Source organism: Aythya ferina (assembly GCF_964211825.1).
Source record: "Aythya ferina genome assembly, chromosome: 4".
Lineage (NCBI taxonomy): Eukaryota > Metazoa > Chordata > Aves > Anseriformes > Anatidae > Aythya > Aythya ferina.
Window position 1 is genome coordinate 63,211,606 of NC_140300.1, and position 24,316 is coordinate 63,235,921.

A 24,316-nucleotide genomic window follows, 5' to 3' on the forward strand; every position below is an offset into this window, starting at 1 on the left:
CTTTGTGAAATGCAGTGCTTTTCTGCTTAGACTCTCTTAAATCATTTGAGACTGGATTTATATTGATGCAGCTTAAATCAGCTGAAGATCACTGGCACAGAGGCTTATGTCAATATAATTGTAATAAGGTTTTTAATTAATTTGGGATAAAATAGTGAAAGTTTGTGTATAAGACATTTTATTGGCACCTGTTTTCATATTTAGAGGTACCTCACTCCTCAAATACATCCAGGGATGTAAGTTGAGCTGTGTATGGAGGAAGACAGTAAGTAGTACAACAAAACATGACACACACATCGTGAACTGAACCTCTGACAGTGTGGCCCTTTACAACATGTGGAAAGGCTGGCATGTGCCTTCAAAGTTTTCCTAGTCCCCAGTTTCTTAGTTCTCAGGAGCACACTGTGTCAATGTCCTGTGTCATTTCTTCCCATTCCAGCTCATTGCTTTGATCTTTCTTTTCCAGCTCAGCCTGGATGTTGCTGTCTCATGAGGTTCCCCCTTCCTCCTTTTCCTCTGGCAAAGAACAAACCTTCCCTTTTTTCCTCTTTGTGTAGTTTGGAGGATGACAGCTTACAGAATTTATATTACAGTTCTTTTAGGCAAGAGCCGAGAAGTGGCTGAAGCTGATCTGTGGATGCCTTTGGTTACTGTGCTATTTGTGCTAGTTCATGCATTCATTTCTGTCATTTCATGTGTGCCAGACTCACATGTCTCCTATAATCTCTTGCTAAAACACTCCTACGCACACGCCCTTACAGTCTCCCTGTCCTCGTGCATTCTCCTTTGATCACCCATGCAATTAAGCTTTCTCCTCAGCTGGTATCTTGTCAGCCCTTCAGTGAGTGAGAGGAACCCCTGTGCAGCAATTTCACAAGCATCATCTCTGTCACTGATCAGTTTTTGCTGCCTGATTCAAGAAAAGAGGAAAAAAGACTGAATTATGAATTGCAGCAGGAGACTGCTAATCATTAAAATAAAAGAAATGGGATGCAAGTGGCACATGGCATGTTACCGTTCAGTAGTTTCTAAGTCAGTCAAACATTAGTTTGGATCTGTGTTTATATGAAAGAATACGGACTCAGAAATCCAGGAACAAATACTGAAATATTCTACAGCTCTCACTTCAGCAAAAGCCTCCTTGTGGAAACAACCCCAGCAAAGGCTAACACCGTGTTTTCTGCGGCACTGAGTTCAGTGGGGCGATCGCTGGGGATTCGGGGATCTATGAGCTTTTAGCGGAGGTACCACCTACGATAACCTGCCATTTCATGGGAAATGAGAGGCTTTCTCCAGACAGAAGAGCATAGTTTTGGATCAGCCCCTGGCTGCTGTAGCCACTGTCTGTGGCAGGGACTGCAGTTTGCCTGTCGCAGAGCTCCAGCCCTAGCTCTGCAGGGGCTTTCTGTAACAGATGCTAGATCCAGGCTGCCATGCTTAATAGGAAACATCACACCTGCCCACCATGAACCCGTCTAATCCTTTCTAAACCTACTTACAGTTCTGACCTTAGCAAAATCCTCTGGGAAGGAGTTCCGCGATACGTGCTTCGTGGACAAAACCACACTGTTCACAGTGGCATCATCCAAATGCCTACACTTCTGTTGCTTGTTTTCTGCCTGAAATTGGGTGGCAGCTGAGTGCCTGGGTGTTACTGACCTTCACGCTGTACCATCTAAGGCATGGCCACAGAAGCCTTAATCAAATTGGTGCTGTGCACCAGGTGACTTTACTGCTGTTTTCCTCATTCCTTTGGCTGGCTGGCAGAGGTAAAACCACACGAGTAACTTAATCTACCAGAAGGAATCCTCTTGCCCCATTTTTTCAGTTGCTTATAATGAGTCAGGTACCTGACATTTCCCATATCTATAAGGATGATGTTTTCAATGGGGAAAGAAATACCTTGTAGACTAAACTTTGCAAGCTCTTGTCCTTGGCAATAACTCTTCACCTTTAATTTATTTTTATCTTTGCAAGATGTATTGGGCTGGTGGAGGAGGAAATCTTACAGATAGAAAATGAAAAACTGTAATAATAATGCTAATCCAAGTATCACATAACTAAAATAAAATACGTCTAGAACAGGTAGTATAGTGGAGTCGGTGATCATTAAATATTTTCAAGGTTACTGCACACAAAAGTTTCTGGAAAAGCTCTTGAAAATGGAGGAAGAACAGAAAGGAAATAAGAGTTCAGCAATAACCTAACAAACTCTTGGATACAGCATCCTGCACGAGGAAGTAGCACAACTGTAGCTACTCTCTGAAGTCAGAAGAGCGAGTTTAGGGAAGCCGAAACTGCCCCTGAGGCAGGACCAGCAGGCAGATAAAGAAGAGTGGATGGGAGGAAGCCTGGCAATGGATGGATGGAAGGAAAAAGGGAAGCTGAATGGAATGAAAATAACACATGCAGAGCATCCCAGCCTGCAGAGGGGAATGAAGTACTCAAGGAAAAAGGAACATAGCTTCCAGCTTTCCCAATGAGATATTAACTCGTAATCATTCAGCTCCAAAACTGCAGGCCTCCCTCTCCAAGTTAGCAAATGTTACATAGGGTATATAGAATAACCAATGTTAATCAAAGTAAATCATTAAGAAAGAAATTGTCAGTAGGTGGCACTCAAGAATAAACATCATAATTTCTGGACACTATGCAACTTCAGTGGTCTGTGGTACAGTCTTACAACTGCTTGTTGCAGGTATTTCTATAGACATCTTGAAAGCTACATCAATGGAAATGACTGAAAATGACTGAAATATTTTTGCTTTGCTTTCCTCTTGAGAGAGGGTAAGGAGCAGAACAGTGCAATTCCTACCTCATGCTGATTGCCCTTTATAGCCCAATGCAAGGAGACACCTTACCATCCCAGAGGAGAAACGTAAGCAGAAGGACCATAGCACACACTCCTTTTCCAGTGGTATGGGAGGCTTGTGCATCGTCTCCCTCCTTCCGTTCTCAAAATGACCCGTGGCTGCTGCCAGCTCTGCTCCCCCTGCAGTTGCCTGCCAGTAGTGCTGAGCTCTGCCAGCGCTGGGCAGCTGGAAGGAGAGCAGCATTTTAGAAACATCGGTTCCTTGCTTGCCCAAAGCCCTGAAGCAGATCGTCAAAACACAGAGCTGTGGAAGCCAAGCTGGCCCGGTGGAGAGGAAGGAGGAGAATTTCTCATTGCTTAGAAATGACAGAGCCAGTCTTGTGAGAGTAGCTTAAGGCATGTGAGGTACTAAAACTAATCCTTCACTGGAGGAGCAGATCCTCTTTCTTTTCTCCTTCCTAACAAGTCTGAAAAGGGTTTTCAAGTTCTGCATCTGCACCTTTCCTGTTTTTAACGACATCTGAGAACTAACAGCACGATTGCAAGAGCAAGGGCTTAAGGTAAAACTCCACGTTCGCCAGCCTGATGCTAAAATGCAAGAGCTGGATGCAGCACCGTCGCTGGAAAGGATGAGTTTCCTTACTGCATCATATAATTTCCATCTAGAGGCTGGCCGTGATATTAAACTGCAAGGCTCAGAGAGGTGAGAAAGGATGCTGTGGGGATTAGTCATTAAGAGCAGTACCAGTGAGAACGGTGACTGCTAAGCCAGTGCCTTGCCTACCGGCTCTATGTAATCAGGAGTGTCTGATAACACGGGCTTGCTGAGAACCTGCAGTTCCTCTGATTTTTCCACGCTGCCTGTTACAGCTGGATTCTCAGGTTGAAGAAAGTTAATGAAATCTGTCAATTCTGATGCCTGGAGAGACTCATGTGCCCAATGAATACACCTGCTGGGGACACAGAGAAGCTGAATTATGCTATTTATGGCTCTCCCAAGCTGACTTCATAGTCCTTGCCTGCCAATCAACCAGGAGCCCTTCATGTGTCTCACAAACTGAAGAGACCCAAATAAGTTATATCTAGGGCACACAGCCTTCCAGAGGGATCTTTCCTCTGCCCCCTATTTGGAATCCAGGCTTTCAAAAAGCCAGCCTTTTGGAAACAGAGCCACGATCTGATCCTGGCATGAGTTGTCTTGAGCTGGATGCACTCCCCAGGCAGAAAGGCAGCTGCAAAGTACAGTTTTAACCAAATCTCCAAGTCCTTCCTCCCTGTTTTTATCCTGAGCGGTTCATGCTACCCCGGAGTCACAGCTCATATACGAATGAGTTTTCAAAGGGAGAAGTAATATCTTCCTGTGCAGAACTCTTGGGCCCAGCATTACGCCTGCGTCACACATTCACAGGATGCATTGGGTTAACAGTCACATCCAATGATTGTTTTCAGTAATTTTTCCCTTCTCTGCATTCATAACTCAACTGGAAATTAACAATGAAGGTGAGTCGCTAGGGACGGGCAGTTACTGCAAATGGGCACTATGAAGTACAGTGATTTCATCTGGGTAAATTGCTCATTCATCTGTGTTGACTTTCTAAATGAGAATGACTAGATTAGGAGGAAACATGATGAGATTTATTTCATTTTATAATTTACTTTTCTTTTGTCTTAGCCAGACAGCAGATAGTAATAGAAGACTAGGTTACAGTGAATATAAGTATCCATCAAATGACACAGGTCTAAGGACTTTTTTCTTCTCTATGCCCGTTGACATAACTCTACCAGGAACTCGAATTTCTTGTTACTGCCACAGCGAGGCTCGTATATATTTAAACTCTTTACTTTCTGTTTTTCAACGCTAAGCAAAGTAAGCAACGAACATCAAATGATCACCACAACAGATGATCACTACCATATTCCTCCCCAGCTCACAATCAGATCTAATCCATGAATAAATTGCTTCCTGGCCCTCCTGAGTGTGCATGTCCTCCAGTGACCCGATTTCTTGCCTTAGCGTGCTGATTTAGCCAGGAGGCCAGTCTGCCTGGTAGGCTTCATTTCTGATCTACGCAGCAGGAAGTTTCAGGAGGGTGACCTTCTATCAACTTCTTTGCGGCACATCCATGCAAATCTCTCTATTCAAAATACAAGAGTCTGGCTGTTGGCACAGGTTTGTGTAGCTTGAATTTATGGCTTACCCGTCAAAATAATTGAAGCATACCTTTAAGAGCTGGGAATACTTTCACTTTTATAATGGCCAGCCAGGAAATGAGGGTGGCATCACTGACCTAACATGGTTGGAAGAAAGCAGAAGCCACACTGAGTTAGCCTTGTGATTTTCAAAGTGACTGAAAATTTAGAGCTTATACCCCACTCTCAGTCTTCATGCATTCTGTGTTGGAATTACAGAAAACCAATTCTGGCCTTTTTTCCAAAGGGAAAGGCAAGGCAGGGAGTGTTGCAGCCGCAGTCACAGTGCAGGCTCCTGGGTAGCCCTCCAGAAAGTGGTGTGTGCTTCACTGACGATCCTTTTTGCAACCTGAGCTCTGGGTCCTAACCTTCCATTTGAGCCCTGACCCATGTGTGTCTTGCTGACACTGCTGAAGCCCAGAACTTGCATTAGGACATTTGTGGCTGGGGTGCTAAGTCTGGCTTCTTGCTTCCAGCTGTCTGACTAATAAGGAGAGCAAACACCAGGCTAGGCACCCGCATTCCACTTTTGCTGAACACTCGAATCTCATAAGTTGTGGAGGAAGAGATATTAAATCAGTCTGAGAAGTGTCTGATCGTGTGTCCCTGGAGATTTGCTTTCTGAAATGTACATGTGGTTATAAAAAATGATTTCAGTGTGTACTGCATTAGGAAACTATGGCTGAGTTTTGGCTTACCCACCTAGTGTAAAAGCAATGCACTTAGCCCTGTATGACCTTAAGTAGGACTTCTAGGGTCAGTTATTTAAGGCATTTTGGTCTTTGAGGATAACAGCAAAAGCTAAAGGGCTGGCTGAGATTTTTGAAGTTGCCTAATTCACACTGAACTAAACGTGACATTTGGGACATAGTTCTTCAAGGCTTAATTCAAAACTAGTGGGAAGCATGCTATTGACTTGGGTGAGTTTTATGCCAGACGCTTTCTCCTTTTTGAGCTTAATTTTCTCATCCATAAAATAAGAACAATTAACCTGCCTTTCATCCATCTTGCACTCTTTTGTCTGTTTTGGCTGTGATCCCTAAGAAACATTTGGGACAATGAATGACTTAAATATATGCCTAATGACCTATTGAACCGAAGGCAGTGAGGTGTCTAAAACACAAAAGCTAGGCTATCTATTAAATGCTTGTGAAAGTAAGCTGGCCTTCAGGAAAAAAAAAAAAAAAAAAGTGATACTCAAACCAGAAATAGAAAAAGTGAAGATCAACTCAAAAACTTAAATGGAAATTCACATTATTTCTCTTTTTGGCAGATGCTGCATCTGATGTTATTGCATTTCATTAGCAGGATTACAGATATCATTTCAGATGAGAAATATAATAAAAGAAAAGGCAATGAATCTATAGAGATGTAGCTTGAAGCAGAACTGGTCCTCTCTGCTCTCTGGGATATTGTTCCCAGCTGAGATTTACAGGACTCTAACAATGCATCACAAATGACATCCTATGTAAACAATTGGAGAACAAATGTGAGATGCTATTTAAATGCCTCATTAAGAAAAGGAAATTTCATAGCTAGATTCTTTGCTTTTCTTTCCTTTGCAGTAGATTTAATTGACAGATCTAGATGAGAAACAACAAAATTTGTTTATCAGAATTGCCTGTTATTACTTACAATGTATCTTATTACAGTGCCTATGGCTCAACTGAGAAAAGGGCAGTATGAGGCACTACAGAAGTAATCCAGGCCCTAGAGAACGTGCATTCTCTGATAAAATGAAGAATTAAAGCCTACTGAACTGTTAATAGAAGATGCCAAAGTAGTTTTTGTTCTTAAGGAGTTCCTACATCAATGTAAATTCATGTATTACATTTTTGTCTGAGTGACTTCCAACCATAACCTGGTGTTCACCACCACATTCACATGGGCTTACTGTTCATTCAGCAGGTCTTCATGACTGTGAAAAGAATCTCATGTCCATTAATGAGAGATGCCTATTGATTACGGTAGGGTAGAGATCACTTCAGGCCTTCAAATATGCCCTGCATCTGCATCAAGGTTTTCACAGAGGTCCCCATGCCTTTGGACACCAGCGTTGGGCAGATGGCTTTGCAAAAAGATCCAGTAGTTTCTTTTGGGAGGAGCTGCATGGAATGTGCCTGCACGAAATGTGCCAGAGACTTCTTGTGAAAGAGAGCCAACAGGCCCTTGGATGGCAGAAGAGGAAGCAAATCTCCAGTGATAGAATGAGAGGAACCTACCTCCTTCTTGGACAGCTTTAGGAGGGTAATGAATAAAAACCAACAAGGTCCATGGTATCTCATCTGCTCAAGAGGTCACAGCAGAGGCAGCAGCTCCTGCTGTTAGGTTCAGATTTTCCACTGGGTTTGCCTTGTGACAGTGACTTGTTTTCCATTCATTTACTCTTTCTCTTTTGATCCCAGCTTGCCTATTTATTTATTTTCCTCTTCGGGTACAGGGGGAAAGAAAGTCTAAGAACAATCAAAATAAGAAATCTTTCAAATAAAACTTGATATTTACCATTATTTCCAGTTAATGAAAGCAATGCATCAAAGACAAGAAGCTGAACAAATGATTTACAATAAAAATAATGCGATAGAGGAGAGTTCTGCCTCTTTCTAAATTGTCCCCACATTACAATGATCCTGAATATATTTGCTGCTGGAAATAATTCACCATTGAAATAATCGTCGTGCGAAGTATTCTGGGTCTGCAGCTCATTCACAAGCTGTGCTCATATAAAACGTGGACAGGCCTTGCTCACTGCTTGACTCGCATTGTTACTAGTGTAAGCTAGGTGCCTAATTCTAAATGCTCTTTGCACACCTACCTCTGTATCCCGGTCTTTAGTTCTTTCTTTGGTTTATCCCAGCATTTAGTTCTTTCCAGCATGCCAGGGAAAAGTATTTGTCCTCTGTCATAGAGCTGAGGGAGGAAGAGCAGTTTCACAAGCTTCATGGCAGTGCTTCAGAGACACAGAAGCCTCTGCTTAATTCAGGTGCTGGGATGGGAGAATTAAACCAGCCCAAATCAACTTCTCTCAGGAAGGACGCAGGAGCATGACAGGGCCTGTGACTCACCTGCTGGTGTCTGATCTGCTGCCTCTTCCTCATGGCCCACGGAGAAACTACAATTTAGCCTTCTTATTAGCGAGGATTAACTTTCAGTGTGGTGAATTTACCAATGAATTTATGAGGATTTAATTTGCACAAAGGAAGAAATCATGTCAGTTCAAATGCGTTCATTTAATTGGTGATAGCATTGGTGCGGTCATTAGATAAAAACATAAAGCACTGCGATTAGGGGTTAGCGAGGGAACGCATCTTGATTAGATTAGAAACTGGAGGAAGAGCTGTCCCCTGGACAGTCAGATATTGAAATTATACTTAATTAGCATATTTTATTAGCTAATTGACTAAGGAATGTTTTTAAAGAAACACAGCTAGGGCCTGGGGTAGGACTCTCCTCTGCCCAGTACACCTGGGGCGGAGGGACAAATGAGCTTTTGAGCCATCTTTGCCCTGTCAGCTGTGCTCGTTGAAGCACCAGGTGCTTTCTGATGCTGCAACATAACTCAGCACAGCCCCAAGGCTGCTCCATGGCCCCCACGCTGTGTTCAGGCAGCGGGCACGTAGCATAGGTTAAAGCAGCAGTCCCTCTGAGGCCTGGGGGAGCTCAGCAAGCATGCAGGGCGCTCAGCAGCTCATATGGGTGCTCAGCACCCCCAAGAGAGTGAGAAGAAGAGGGAGAGGCTGAGGGATGCTGCAGCTCCCTCGTCCTCACTGAATTTGAGCTTCCCACCTGAGAGAGGCAAATGGCAGGGAAGGCCTTGGTGCCACTGCCCCGTGTGTAGCTCTGTGGAGAACTGCTGTCCAAATGTGCCCGACAGGCTTGCTAATTGTGGCAGTACCCAAAATAGAGCTTTCTGAAGTGAGGAGGCAATGACCTGTGTTATCAGTGCCCTGAAACACGGCCTATCACATAATATGTTCGTCATAAGGCACAGCACGGGTTGGTTCTCTCACAAACTGGCACAGGCTGAACGTGAGCAAAGGTTTTGAAAGAAAAGTCATTCTGAAACAGGCTTTTATATCTTTTATATTGCTCTTGTTTTCTGAGACTGCAAGGATGTTCAGATACCTGTGTTAAATGCCCTGCTTTACTGCCTATGAAACCCTTAGGTGGGTTGGCTAATGCCACACCTGAAAAGGTTTTTGAGCAGTTAAGGACACGGACAGATGATAAGCGATTTCATAAACCACCAAACATTAAGCTGCCTTTTTGAAAATCCCACGCTATTATATGAACAGGCAGATAGATAAGGAAGGATATCTTGTAGTTCCTGAAACACATACATCATTTGCCAAATGCATGTTCCTTAATGTGCAGTGTCTCATGTTTGGGTCACCCTTTGAATGAAGGCTTCTCTGACAACTTGTAACAAGGAAGAAAATCCTGCTCGAGTTCTCACATCCCCCTGATACCTCAGCAATTATCTTTGTTATCCAATTCAAACTTATACAGAGAGAAGAATCAAAGGCAAAGATAACTGCCAGAATTAAAACACTCAATCGGCATAAATTACTAAGTCACTCTTTTCATTGGCATTGACATTTCAGAGCCAGGACCCAGGCGTCTGCAAATAACACCAAGCAAGCTCCGTGCTATTTTAGTGCATGGATCACAGGGCACAGTTCTCCTTGGGGGTCCCCTGCTCAAAAAACTCCCCAAACCCATTACGCAGAGCAGAGTGCAGTGGGTCCAGTGTCACCGACTGATCCCCACCGCTGCCACGGGAGCTGCAGCACGATGCCCAGGTGATGGGAGCTGCTCGGGGCCAGGCAGTGTGTGCTGTGCTGCTGCAGGTGGGTGCTCTCAGCCTGAGCGCTGCTGCAGTGCCGCAGCACTGTGCATCCAGCAGCTCCTCGCCTCCCCGCTCTGATTTAAGGGCATTCATTCCCTTCTGGGAACATTGCTTCGAGCTCCATCATTGTCACAATATCTGTTTGCTTGTTTCTCTGTATTCTGCTCTGTGGTTGTTATTAATGAAATAAAAGGTGAGCCTCATTCCCTTCCCTTGCCCACACACATTAATTTAAATGCAAATCCACATAGAAAGATCAAAATTAATTATACTTTCTGCAGCAGGCTACATGGGAAATTGAAATGCACAGGGCTGGCTTTCCTTTTCCCTTTTTATTTATTTATTATTTTTTTTAAGAAACAATGTAGCGAAACTATTCAAATATATATATAAATGTTGCTTACATGCTTGCCTGCTTTTAGTTTCTGATGCTTTTTGCTTGTCTAAATTTCCAGTTGTTTTCAGCACCAAGCTGTTTGAGATGGAAAATTGAAAGCTTAATCTGCTAGTGCCAGAAATCGACCTCTAAATGACAAATAATATTCTGTTTGCCACTAATAACAATTGATCTTCATTAAGACAAGCTTTGCTGACTCTTAAGAAATTTGTCCATTATTGCCTGATCAGAATATAGCTAAAGTTTATTTTATTTTATTTTTTTTTAGGAAAAAAACTCGCTGAGTGAGTGGCGGCAGGGGGGAGCGCTGTGTTCCTCGGTGGGTTCAGGCATTTGTAAAAGTTAGAAGTCGATGAAAATGTAGTCAGGTGAATTTGTGCTCCAGGGTGCAGTGCAGAGCCATGCAGGCTGGTGTTGCACAGCCGGACACAGCCACAGCTGCTTCCAGCTGGATGGCGCTAACCAGCTTTGTCAAATCCTGGGTGAGAAAAGTATGATTTTGACACTGTTTTTTAGGGAGTGCCTGCAGAGATTGATGTAATGTAGTAGATTAGTTGTTAGAGCTGGTAGGTGTGCTCTGAAACACCTCCAGGATCAGGCCTTGTGAGGTTTTGTGAGGTGGGTGCTGGGGTAACAGCAAACAGCTCTGAGCACAGGCAAACACTGCAGACACATGACTTCATGTAGGAAAAATGGATGCTCATGGATTTTAAGCATCTAAAACCAAGGGGAATGGTCAAACGGACAGCAAAAAAGGAAGCACATGACCTGACACTTTGTCAGGCTGGGACTAACTTGCTTTGTAGGCTTTGGAAAGTGTGTTTGTTGTGCCTCTTGGCCAGATCTATCCATAACCTCTCTGTAGCACTGATGGTTTAGCTAAGTACTGGAGGCATCAGTTCGCCCTCCCCACAGCTTGCTCTCCATGTGCAAGCAGGATGTTTGTAGCTAGATGCACTCATGTATTACAAAAACAGAAGAAAGAAATGGATGCTAATGATAAAATGGATTCTCTTTCAAATTTCAAGTAATTAAGAAAGTGGGTATTTGTGTAGGCATAGCAAGTAGAGATCAAGATGCCTTTGGAAAACACGTGGCCAAATATCATCCTCAGAAAGCTTATAGGTAACTCAGGTAAGAGGAAAGAGAAGCTGAGAAAGAAAAGGGATATATTTTTTAGCTGTTAAAACCAACATCCCTTTCTTTCAGTGCCCTGCTGAGATTTTACCCAACAGGGCACACTGGGGCTGCTCTTTCTACTGGCTTGCCATAAAAACATTGATCTAATTCAAGATCTTGCTCCCTCCCAAAATGCTCTGATACAGCATATCAAAGGTCCTACTGAAAAACACAGGCTAGTCAAAAGATCCCAGATGCAGCAGGTACCTTCCCAAGGACCTAGCAAGAGGTGGAAGCAGGATTTTGTTGTTCAGCTGGCCCCCATAAGCTCAGTATGGTGCCAGGCAAGGACAGCTGTGCTGTACCTATCATTTATTACAGCGAAAGTAAACACAGTAATAACTTCAGGTACTTTCTGTCTGTGTCTTGTGGCCCAGCTTAGTTTTACTGTGGTTTCTTAGGTGTGCCTTACTTACAGCCTTCATGCTCAGGAAGCTCTCAAGTGCACAATAAATCCCACAGAAGCAGAAAGCTACGGTTCCAAGTCAGTGCAGCATCCTGCTTGCCCGTCAGCTCTGTGAAGCAAGAGTGTGCAAACTTCAGTCCAGCAAAGGCTGTGGCTATCCGCACGGTGATCTCTTTGTCTTTACCTGCCTCCTCAGAAACATTGAAACAGTGCTCAAACACGCCTGCTGCAGCCGAGAGAGATGATGTTTATGACCATTGCTGCTTGAGGTCATGGACTCGGAATAACTGTATTTGTTCAGCATTTACTTGTCAAGGAAAGAGCCCAGCAAGTTACTTTCAAGATAATCTGTGTGTCAGTATGTCTGTCTGTCTCTATGTATTATGTACAAAAACACCAACCCCCCAGCAATGCATGAGTCTTTTTTAGCAACCTTTTATTACTGCAACACAGATACCAGATCAACAGTCTGGTTAAGGTGGCAGAGTGCATTTCAGCTGTGCTCAAGTCGTACAGGAAGGTGCTGTTACCTTGCTCAGCTACTGCATGACCCCTTGCGATCATGTGAGGGACATCGGTACCGCAACGTTCCCCAGAATTTCCCATACTTCTGCAAATTTAAGCAGCATGCTGCTGCTGATTGATTATAGTAATTTTGTTGTTCATATCATCCTATTCATATCACAGCAGGTATTGCTGGTAATTATTAAGCCTATTTGTTATTAGAGATGCACGGGTGGTGAAAAACAATGAGAAGCAAACAATTTAACTGATAAAATTAGTTGTTCATGGAAAGTCAATCTGATAATTATCTCCAAACTATGTCTGTCAGCTCTGCTTGGCATTTCTTAGACTCCTTGCCCCCCAGAGGAACAGTTTTTGCATGGCTGAGTTCTAAGGAATGCACCTAATTTCCCAGCAGGAGAGATCTTCATGATTTTTTTTTTTTTATTTTTTTAACCTTTGCTCTCATATAGGTTCATGTAACTTCATAAATACTACGTGACAAATAGGCATTTGATTGTGTAATTTACTAAAGAACAGGCAATGCGCTGAAGAATTTTTACGAAAAATAATAAAAATTAGTGACCCCTTCAATTTCATAATTATTGGAAAATACCTAGCACTTACATTTCCTGGTTGTTAATTTTTCAAAACCTCCTGTCATATTTAAGCAGTGGAGCACACATTAAGGTCAATTTAAATTGCGTGGATACAGAGTACCCTTGCATGCTTTTAAAACTCCATATGGGGTTTTAAAAGTGTCCTCAGCTCTTGTGACTGTCCACTGATTCATTTACTGAAATTCTAGGAATAATGCAGTGAAAAAAACAAAAACAAAAACAAACAGTGGGACCAACAGAGCTTGGTTTCCTGTGCATCTTTGCATATATGGTACTGAGGCTGCCATTTGATTAAGAGTTTGGATTGTATTAAGTGTACAAGCAGTACACCTCCTTTTATCTCCAATATTATCAGGTGGTTATTAGCTGGATATGGCCAAATTAAAAGTGGCTGTTTTTATTTATTTATTTTTACGTCCTTCCTTCTAATGTGTCAGCTTGCTTAGGTTTAAATTTTTGTTTTAAATACTGCCATGTACAACAAAAAACTTGGCTAAAATTAAATATTTTTCTTCACTTTCTTATTTTAAATATAATATAAAGAGTAAAGTCAGTGTTTACTTTCTTTACTGTAGTGTCACTTTCCAAGAAAATATCAACTTCTCGTGTTGGAAAAATTAAAATGCTTTAAACATTTATACTTTTTCATAATGGATATATGTCTTTTTCTGTTTTGGACTAAAATATTCCACCAAGTTGGAACAGATTCCTGACAGAGAAGAAGGAATATGGTAAATGGCTTAAGATGCATCATGAATTGCTTACACTTCCAGAATAAAGGAAGCTTGCACGCACAGAACAAACATTTTTTGAATCACAACAGTGAAAAAAAATCAAGCAATTTGTGAATATCCTTTCAGCTGAGGAATGGAACAAATTTTCAAGTACCTATGTGCATCCATTTGGGGATGATGGTTTTAAAGACAGAGACAAACACTCTGTATCCTCTAGGATAAGTCAAAAACATAGAGAGAATCAAATAGGGGATGAAAAACCAGGAAGCAATGTCAATGGCTGTTTTAAGCACACTGCAAGATGGGCTAAAGGAGCCACAGCTATTCCACACAAATGCTAGAAATCTAGGGAATAGGCTGGAGGAATCACAACATTGGCTAAATGTTGGCAGATTTAGTATCAGCTAAACAGACCCATGTTTTGAACCATGATGGCCATTCTTATGTTCTGGCCAGCCTATGCCTTTTTATTTATTTATTTATTTATTTTTAAAGTTAAAACCAGTCTGGGATATAAGTGGGCTGAAAACTTCATTATTTTTACAACTTCCCTCCAAGCATGAAATGCTTAGCCAAAACCATAAACCCCAAACAGGGGAACTGAGCAGCTCTGCTGATCACAAGGAGCACACAGGGAATAAATATGACCTCCCCAGTACCATGTGGAGCTCACAACTGAGCTCTGATGCACTCTCAAAATATTAGTGAGTAGATGATAATAATACGTGCTTGAACTTATATTCAGCAGGAGTTACAAGATAAGCTTCAGTCTCCTATGCTCTTGGATCACCATTAATCTCTACAGAAGGCACCAAAGGAGAGTGTTAATAAGAATAAACTGGGAAGTAAACCCTACTAAATATAAATCCCTGGAAAAAAAAAAGAAAGCCTCCAGCTTCAGCAGGAAGCAAGGGGAGCTCTGCCAGATGTGGGATTGCAGAGAGGCCTTTGAGCACCGCCCGCAGCTGCAGCTATGTCTCCGTCTTTAATGAGTGCTTGTTTGCTCGGCCTGGAGCATGCACTTTCCATGGGCACTTGTGAACTCCTGCTGACAGTAGGTGAAGCTCATCTGCCAGCTACTGCTGGCTCGAGGTATCAGAGAGAGCCATCCACCCCCTGTTTGACAGGCAGCAGCAAGAATTAACGGGGGTGATGATGAGACACTGTGGTTGGCTTCTTTGCACTATCAAAAGAAGGCTCTTCTCCTACAGGGTTGACAGAAATGTGTGCTTGCCAGAGCCGGGCTGGACTGGAATGGCTTCCCAAATTTCCAGACAGAAATCCAGAGTTGTCAGAGCTCTTTGGAAAACACTCGGTCACGGGAAGGAGGCAGGTGGCAAGGGAAGCCAGGGTCCCCTTGGTTGACCATCACGCAGTGATGAGCAGGCAAATTGCTGAGGCCTAGAAACATGTGGGGTTTGCTCCTTGAAAGGAGTCTCTCGTTAGGCTGGGAGAACAGACCAGCCAGAGCCCTGAGAGAGACCTCCCGAGCAAAGTGGAGTCGCACTTCCCTCCAGAAAGCAAGGCTGTTTTTTGCAGGATCCCCGGGCAGCCAAGACTGCGGAACAGCCTTGCTAAACTCTGCGGCCAATAAAGACTAAAAGCGAGAAACCTTTCTCTCCAGACTAAAACTGGCATATGTACAAAAAGAGATGCGTTTGCACTTTGTCCCCCCATTCCATCTGCCTAACATTTCCACCTGGCTTTAGCTAGCGGGCCCTTGCCAACATACAGAGCTGGGAAGAGACATCCCGACAGCTAACCCCAGGTCCCCCAGCAAAACACACACAGCACCCCACAGATGGCCTGGAAACCAGAGACATGCAGTGGTGTAATGACAAGGTCACTGCAGACGAGCAGCAGCAAAGGCACATTCCCATCTGTCTAAATCTTCGAGTATGCTCAAAAATAATGGCGTGCTGAGGCTGGAGGACTGGAAATGTGGGATGACGTGCTTAAAACGCACGACCTCTGCTTGCCCTTGTGCAGATGATGAGCCATACCTAAAAGCACTTTGCCACAGGATCAGGTAAATTGGCTTTTATTGAAACATACTGTAAGATGAGTTGGGGGGGCTGAGGGAAAGATTCCAATTTAAAGCAGGTACATTGCATTTCAGGCTCCCAAATAACTATTGATATCTGCTGTCAGGGAGCAAATCATATCTTCCTTGACAAGTCAGACAGCTGCTCTTTCTCTATCTTCCTTTTGTTATCTTTAATAGCCATGAATTGTTTTGGTACCTTGAAAAAAAATGTTTGCGCCTTACTTGATGGATGTGCTTCACCTCCTGCTATTAGCCCTGGTTCAAGGGGTTCATCTAATGCCTGTTCTTGCCTACAAAATTCATGCCTAGCCCAAGTGCTTTTGAAATGGGAATGTCTGGGTCGGTGCTGTGCACTCTGTGTGCAACCCCCCTTCCTGACCAGCTGGAGGGGTGAACCAGCTCTCCTGACCATCGTGACACGTGGCATCATGGAAGCAACCTCCTGGGCTCATCTGGTGCAGGCTCCTGCTGAGATCAGGGCCAACTTCAAAGTTGATTTAAGACGACTCAGGGTCTTCCCCAGTTGAGTTTAGACCATCTCCAAGGAAGCAGATCCCACAGCTTCTCTGGGCAACTGTTCCCATGTTTGGTTACACTTATGATGAAGATTTTGTTCCATTTGTTTAAGGTACATGAATACTGGTATCTTAAATACAGCAATACCAACCATGGTAAGGTGGGTCTAAAGAAAACCACAGCTATATTTGACCAGTTTCACTCAGGCTTTGAACTGAAGAGACAAAGCAAAATTCCTTCAGGCTATCTGCTGTCCTAAGGCACATCAAAAGCAACAAAGACAAGCACCGTGGAAATGGCTGGGGGATGCCATAGCACAGCTGTCCTTTCCTTTCCTCTGTCACACTTTGCTGCTCCCAAAGCTCAGTCAACAATGTGGGCTGTGTAAGTTTTCCCAAGGATGCTCCAATGCCAAGTGTGCCAGATCAGCCCAAAAACCCTTCGGCAGCAAATCTGAAGCAGGAGGAGGAGGCAGTTAAAACTATGTTATGTCTCTTTACAATGCAAAGGAGGTGTGCTTACCCTGTCCCTTCAGCCAGCACAGCCACTGGGTCACAGCCTCCTGCATACAGGCACTACACAGAGCTGAGCAAGTTAACAATTTGGATGGCCACAATCTTTTCTGCAGTCCTTCCCTGGCATTTACCCACTCGCTCTGGCACTGAGAAGCACAAGGGCAGCTGGAGATCTGTACCTGTTTGAACAAACTGACTGGTCTCCATCTAAAATCATCAAAGGACACCTAACATTTACAGGAGCAGCCTTTAAACTAGACCATTTTAAAAGCTGCTTCTAGGAAACATCCATAAGGTGATGAATACCATGGAAATCATGTGTGACCTAGTATTAGCTACCCAGATGCCTCTGCTTTCTGTTCACTATTTGCCTAAAAGATTACGGACTGAGCATCTGTGATTAAGAAGTAGTGCTAGCTGTGTGTCCCTAGTCAGATTTTATATTCCTAAATGGGAAAAAGCAACCCCCTATGGACCAGACTGTACAAAAAGCATCATTCTGGGGGTGAAGGCTACACTAACAAATTTAATATGGTGTTTTGACAAATATATTAATAAATAGGGTCCTATTTATACTCCCCAGTGGTGTATGCACATTGTATTTTCCACGTACTAATGGAGCATTCAGCAATGAGACTGGCCCATCCAACACTGGACCTAGGAAAAGGGCTTTCTGTTTTACCTGCACGTGCTGTGCATCCCTCCTAGCTCTATTGTATTCTCCTTGTATAGCTGAGACCCAAAGAGAGGATTATCATTATTATTTTACCTCACATTTGTATCCGTCAGCTAAAAAGAATACTAGCAAGAAGATAAATTTAGATCATCCACCATGAAATTAACAGCTGTGCTTTGTGATTTGAACAGGTCCCCAGTGGTACCCTTCCCGTGTTGGCCTGCAACTGGAACGCAGTAAGTTTTCATGTGGATGTTAAAAAGACCCCTAACGTATTACTAAACCTTTGGCAAGTTATCCTCCTAATAGTAGTGCTCTGATGATATGTGTTAGTAGGTGAACTTTTAGTACTTTTTCATTAATTGATATAAATCATGGAGTTATTAGCTTCCTCATCAGTACAGGAGTCTAATGGTTTCCATAACCATTGTGTAAAAATGTTTCAGAATACAGCATGCGCTCAGATAATGAAGACAAAGCACTTCTAAAGCCATTCATGGAGAAATTTGCTCATGTCGGTCCCTCACCGTGATTCCAGTTGCACTCCTTGTTCGCAGCCTCATCAGAAGACACAACTGGCCACAGGAGGCTGCCTCCTTTTTTGGGCCAGCACACCAGTTCTTGCTGGACGTGGCCATGGGAGCTGTAGCTGCCGCTGACCAGGTGGCACTTGTCTGTGGACGTGCAGTAGTGCAGAGCCCTAGAAAGTGAAATCTGAGCAGCTGGTAGAATTTGGCACCCTCCCTGACCTAAACAGTGAACAAACATACCGATGCAGAGGGAGATGCAAAATGTAAATTAGGAAAGAGAAAGAAGTGTTGCAGCCATGGCAACACCCCATGCCCGTGGCTGTTGGGGTTTCCTAATATCCAGCTCACTGCCTCTCTGAAAAAGAACCATGTCTTTCTATTTTATGTGTTTTCTTGTTCACTCCTGGTTCATTAGGATCGGGAACAGATACTTCAGAGTGCTGTGAAAAGGAACGTAATGCTCAGATACACATGGTCTGCCCAGGTCAGAGAGTTTACAAAGAAATCCTGGACTGGGGGATTTTGCCCAAGAAGTTGCATTCATCATGATGGTGCAACCTATTGTAAAATACCCTGAGAATGCAAATACTCAGGCAAAATCTGTCAAAAGGCATCAGTGACCAAGAGGCTGTATAACATCGACTTTCCCATTAGTCTTGCAAGACAGAATGAAAAGTGATCTGTGAAACTGCGTGATTGCATGGCATGTCGCTAATGATCCAGATGAACAGAGATAGCATCATAACAATTGCTGTGCATTGCTGCCCAGCAGCATGGCAGCCTAATGCTTTTGTTAAAAAGAGAGAAGAATAATTCCCACAGAAATGCTCTAAGCTGCTAACCTGGAGAATAAGGACCAAGTCACCAAAATAAATCACAATATAATTTGTGCCTTTTACACGTAAGGCATAGGCGCTAGAGTGCAATGCAAATTGAAGAAAATGGTTTAACTCCTTGACTATTAACAGGGCAGCCTACACGTTATGCAGAAAGGATCCACCGAGAGGATGCGTGCTGTTCATGCCATTTGCTCTTCCCTTTTTGTCCTTACAGATGGGCCCTACCTGAAGGACTCTGTTAACATTCAAAGCCTTGCAGTGTCCTCCATCATTACACTGTATTTTACAGACCTGGGTCAGCAGGTTGGTTGGACTACAGTAAGTATGTTCTTGTAACAGTAAGCATGACATCTGAGTGTACACTGTGTTTTAGTGTCAAACCGCTCCAACTTCCTCAGCCTGCCCTTCCCTATGTCAAACAGTGTAACTAGTATATTAGCAATCAAAACAAAATTAAATTGGTAGTAAACCATGTTATCAACATGCTAACTCTAACATTCAATTACAGATTAGAAGGTGGATGTAGCAATATTGCCTGAGGAAAAAAAGATCAATTTTTAAAAACATTTTTAACTTATCCAGGGTTCACATGCCCGTGCAGGACCTGTAGCCAAACATATTCATTTGCTGCAAGGCTCCTCAGCTTTGAAATGATATTAACAAACAAATAAAATACGGATTTCTGGTGAACCTGTTATTAAAGCAGGAAAATTACTGCATGGGACTGTCCTACAGCAACGTCCTACAGTGGGTCACTACGGGTTTTATTAACTTCTATTGCTAGAAGTTGCTTAATATAATGGACATGCTATTACACAGCTCCTTTTCAATTAACCAGTACAGTCAAGGTGGGTGTTTCCGCCAGAATTGCTTCTGACTTTGGGAAGAAACAGCTTCTGGATCAGCACTATGAAGTCACGTATCCATCTGTCCTGCTTAAGGTCACATTCATTTCTTACTAGCCAGGTCAGCATGTAGCCCCTAGCAGCACAGTCTCTGGGAAGCTTTAACCCCTAAGAGTAAGAATGTGACCTGTATCTGTCTTTCCCAGCCCCAGCACAGGACCCAAACCTCCAGGCTGTAACAAGAAGGTTACTTCAGTGGAGTTAGAGCAGCCCACACTCTGTGACTGTACCCCTTCAGAGATCTGTGTGTTTGACAAGGCTGAGGCTTTGTCCCACTGATTTCCATGCTGCCATAGTAATTAATACTAGTTGAGGTCCTGTGTCCCCTGCACCCATCCCATCTCTGCTCTAGCATTTTAAAATATCCCTGATGGAAAAACAACTGTGGAATTTCCCTGAAAAGCAAAAAGTGTGAGTAGCGTGGCCTCCTGTTTGCTGCAACTAAGTAATCTGCACGAGCCTTATTTATTCTCTCCTTTCCCGGTGGTTTATGTAGCCTAAGACAGTAACATAACTAAAGCTTAATATCCCATTATAAATAGTGCAGTTATGACTAGGCACTGATAGTGCAGGCAGTGGCATTTTTTTTACGATTTGATCTGTGTGTGCAGAAAGTTGTCTCCACGAGTTTCTGAATACTCATCTTACCCCATCCTGTTCCACATGCTAAATCGTCTCTATTCTCAGTGGGAGAAATCTTCCTGGCCACATCGTTTAGTTTAAACAGTGGAGAGATTTTATATTATAGCTAGTCTACAGCAACAGAGGAAAAAATTCATAAAAGACTGTATTTTAACAATAGCAATTAAGAATGTATTTGCACACAGGATGTACAGTTTTACGGCTATTTTTACTGTGCTTAGAGCTCCCATTCAAACCCCCTTGCTGTTCCGTCAGATTTATGCACACAGGGAGGGACACTTATGATTTAAAGGGTTGACATTTAAATAAACAAGGCAGAGAATAAAAATATTCTTATCTCATCAGCAAAATGATAGCTGAAGTACAAAGGGCCACATTCAGTTCTGTAAGCTAAAAATAGGCACAGGAGCATATGGAGATGTGCTGTTGCTCCAAGGGATGATGCATTGGGCATGGATCTTGCTGGGGGAAAACTAAGCACAGAGGTCTGTGTGCTGGGGCTTTTCACCTCACTGGGGATCATACTTGAGATGCCTACTTGAGGATGAAGGACACCAAGTCCTTCAGTCTTGGGGATTTAAGCACAGAAGAGGAGCTTGTGTTTTTCAAAAGGTAGAGGCTAGGGGAAAGGGCTACCCACTTGCACCTCCTAGGAGCAGTACCCTCTTGCAGGCATGTTGTAAAAGAAAAGGCGATGCCATGGTCCGTTCCCAAGTGAATACAGTTTGGGTCCCTATGTCTAGGAGCATACATCTCTGAGTCAGGAAACCTCACTTTCTCTTGTGGGGCATGCATGGTCTCCGATTCACAGTCCTTGTCAGACATCACCTTGATGACTCAAGGGCCTGTCGTCTCCTGTTGCCTACTGTCTTAGGTGTTGCCACTTGGTAGGACGCTTCCTTCTCAGCCTCTGCCTTCTGAAAACACGGTTGCACGGTGGCTGTGCAAATAGGTTTGGTTTGTGCTGTGAAAGGTCAGACACCCCCTGGGCTCAGGTTGCACCCCAGCCCTGATGGGCTACCCAGATGTCAACAAGTTTCAGAGGCTGAGCTGCTCTGAGGAAGAGAGGAAAGACAAAATGGTGCGAAGGATTTACGGTTGTCCTCCGCTGGAGCAACTAAGCTCTGACTCTCTCCAGAATGAAGCCCTTTCCTGGGATAACGTGGGTATAAAACCAGCCTCACTTGGCTCTTTTAGAAGGATTCAGACCCTCAAGGTGCATCTCTAGAAAGCTATTTAGGGAGAAAACAAAAACGTTCTTTGCATCATAGATGTTGTTAGAACTATCCCTTTCATCTGTCTTCTTTTTAGTAAAACAAATATTAGCAGAAATACCTAATTTGCTTCTGCACAAGCCTTATCAATTCCCTTACTCTGGGAACTAATACAGTATCAATGATATACATGGGTGGCACGCTTGAGGTTTGCTGACTGATCTGCAGAGAGATGAATGAGAGCTGAGTGTACAGATCTCTTCTGTATGCTCTCTGCAAAGCCTGCACCCCCAGAGGTGCTTGAAATTCCCACCACTGTGGTGATGGCTTTTTATTTTAGATCTCTGTCCAATATGGGGCCTAAGCATGTTTGATAGAGACCTCTTTTTATACACTGCGATGCAGCATGTGACTTTTGAAACATGGTTGGCATTTTACTGCTACAAACGCGTACAGCTGCTGGAGTCAAAAGGAAAAAGAAAGCCATTCTTCCTGCCGAAATTCAGACCAGTGTTAAAGCTTTCCCTGTTTGAACAGTGATTGCAGCTTCTGATTTATCAGCTTCTGTTGTCTAGTTGCTATCCAGGCAGGCTACCAGAAGGATCAAAATAGAACTGCGAAAACAACATGGAGCTGTGAAAAATATATTATGCCTCCAAGTCTGTGAATTTTGTAAGAAAGATTAATCCTGAAACACAGTGCTTCAGTAAATATTTTTTGTAACCGAGTTAAAATTAGGGATTGCTTAAATACTTTGACTCTTGGGAGCCTTAAAATACTGAGGCTGGCAGCAAAACTGCTCCATTTGCTTATCCTAGTTCCTTAGGTTGTTTTTTTTTGCTTTGTGTTTGCACAGCCCTCCCCTTCCTGCCCCCCATTTGCATGCACAGTTACCATTTCAATAGACTTCTGCTACTATAAACCATATAGCTGGCTGAAAAAAAAAAAAAAAGAAGGAACCATATTTAGTAGGATTAAGATTGTATTAAAAATATTTACATATTTTTAATGAGGTGTGCCTGTTTTCTTGGGGGTAAAGGCAGCGTGGTCCTCTACTCTTACTCACATAGTAAAAAAAGTTTTTTTTTTTTTTTTCTGCCCTGTGGGTGTAGGTGGGTGATAAATAGGGGAGGAGTAGTTTGCTGTGACCATTGCTGAGAACAAGGAGTTGGTCTTGTGAATGTGGAGTAATCCCGTGAAGTCTGTGGGATGAGGGGATGTGAAGCAATTTATGAGTATCGGTGGGTTTGAAAAAGAGGTTGCCAAACTGCTGTAGACTCCTTTCCTTAGCCTCCTCTACACCAAAATCAGCTCTGAGCTTCTAGTGGGGAAGCTTAGGATGCTTTCCCTAACTCAGTAACAGGGGAAGAGAATTTGGTAAACGTTTATGTCCTCCTCATGGGATTTAATAAGTAGTACAGACAATTAAAATTTAAGAAAAAAGACAGGATCTGAGGAGTTTGGAGGAGTGGGAGGGCTGTGAGTCCCAGCAAACCAGTGGGTCAGTGTGAAGAAGGCAAATGTAAGAATACTCATATGATTATTGCTTTGGAAGGAATTTGGGATCAAGGTAGGAGAGAGAGCTGAGGATCTGCAGCATGTATAGGTAGAGAAGGTATTTCTCACTGGAAACATGTTAGATCTTGTGTATTTTGGGGCCAATTCACATACAGTTGCGGGACAGGACCCTTCCAACTGAGTAATGCTTTCATAGAAGCGTGGGGTGCCTGAAAGACTTGGCAGCAATGCCCAAGAAACAGAACATGTGACTCTGTGTAAATCCTTGAGCAGCTTAAGAATGACTACAGCAGAAACTGCCAAGAAATTTCCCCAAACTTTTCTGATTACTTAAACTCTTGGATCAATAGAGAATTTGATCACAGACAATCTCCAGGAAAAAAAAAAAAAAAAAAAAAAAGTCATTATTTCCTCTACAGCCACTTTTCCAACTATAATTATTGGTAACACAAAGCACCTCCGGTTTACAGCTAACAGTTTGTACTTGGCAGAGATTTCTGCTTGAGCACACAATATTGCACACGGTGAGAGTTGCTCTGCCGGGGTACAGCTGGCCAAGTCTTGAGCTGATCGGAGTCAAACACTGCAAAACACCGTAACCTTTCACAAAGACAAACTACATACATAAGATCAGTCTTATTTTTCATTTAATTAAGTCTAATAGTTTGCAACCTCCAGGGTTATCAGGAGAGAACAGCTTGCATTTGGCTGATTTCTTGCCATAGTTTTATATTATTTATGCCTTTCCTTGGGCCACATACCCTTTTGGCTCTTTGTTACTGCCCAGTGGCAGCGTGAAGTGAGCTGATAAGGCAAGAGGAGACCTCTCTTTTGCTGAGGCTGTCCAACTGGCTGATTGGGATTGCTCAGCCTCTGTTTCTAGTAAGGCAAACAGCACTGCAATTTTATCTCCCGGTCTCGGCAACAAATGCCACCAGCTCGTGATGAACCATGCCAGAAGATCCATTCTTCAGGCGCCAAAGGGAGCTAGGGAGCTACTAGAAAAACTAAATCTAAGAGAAATTAATGTTTTAGCTGCTGTTGAGCAGAGCACAGGCTGCATAACCCATGTATTGCTGTTCATAGTAATACCCTGGAGTTTTTACTGCTTAAAGTCCAAAGTGAAGGTAGAGAGAATTCAATACGCATAAACAGAGCAAGCTGGTTTATTTTTTTCAGTTATACACACTTTGAACCAATTCTGCTACTAAAGGAGCAAAGGGATA

General features: G+C 43.1%; 1 protein-coding gene and 1 long non-coding RNA gene across 8 annotated transcripts in view; one reads left to right on the top strand and one right to left on the bottom strand.

The window, feature by feature from the left end:
* The window catches only part of TECRL (trans-2,3-enoyl-CoA reductase like), a 60,214-nt gene that overhangs the window by 15,507 nt on the left and 20,391 nt on the right, over positions 1-24,316 (top strand). For 4 of the 5 annotated variants that reach the window (XM_084518279.1, XM_084518277.1, XM_084518278.1 and 1 more), the window contains exons 3-4: positions 17,634-17,678; positions 19,026-19,129. In XM_084518279.1, coding sequence (XP_084374405.1) covers positions 17,634-17,678; positions 19,026-19,129 — 149 coding nt within the window. The remainder of the gene's footprint in view (positions 1-17,633; positions 17,679-19,025; positions 19,130-24,316) is intronic. The other variant, XM_084518276.1, reaches the window with a different exon arrangement.
* The window catches only part of LOC311436255, a 48,101-nt gene that overhangs the window by 15,268 nt on the left and 8,517 nt on the right, over positions 1-24,316 (bottom strand). The window lies entirely within an intron of this gene.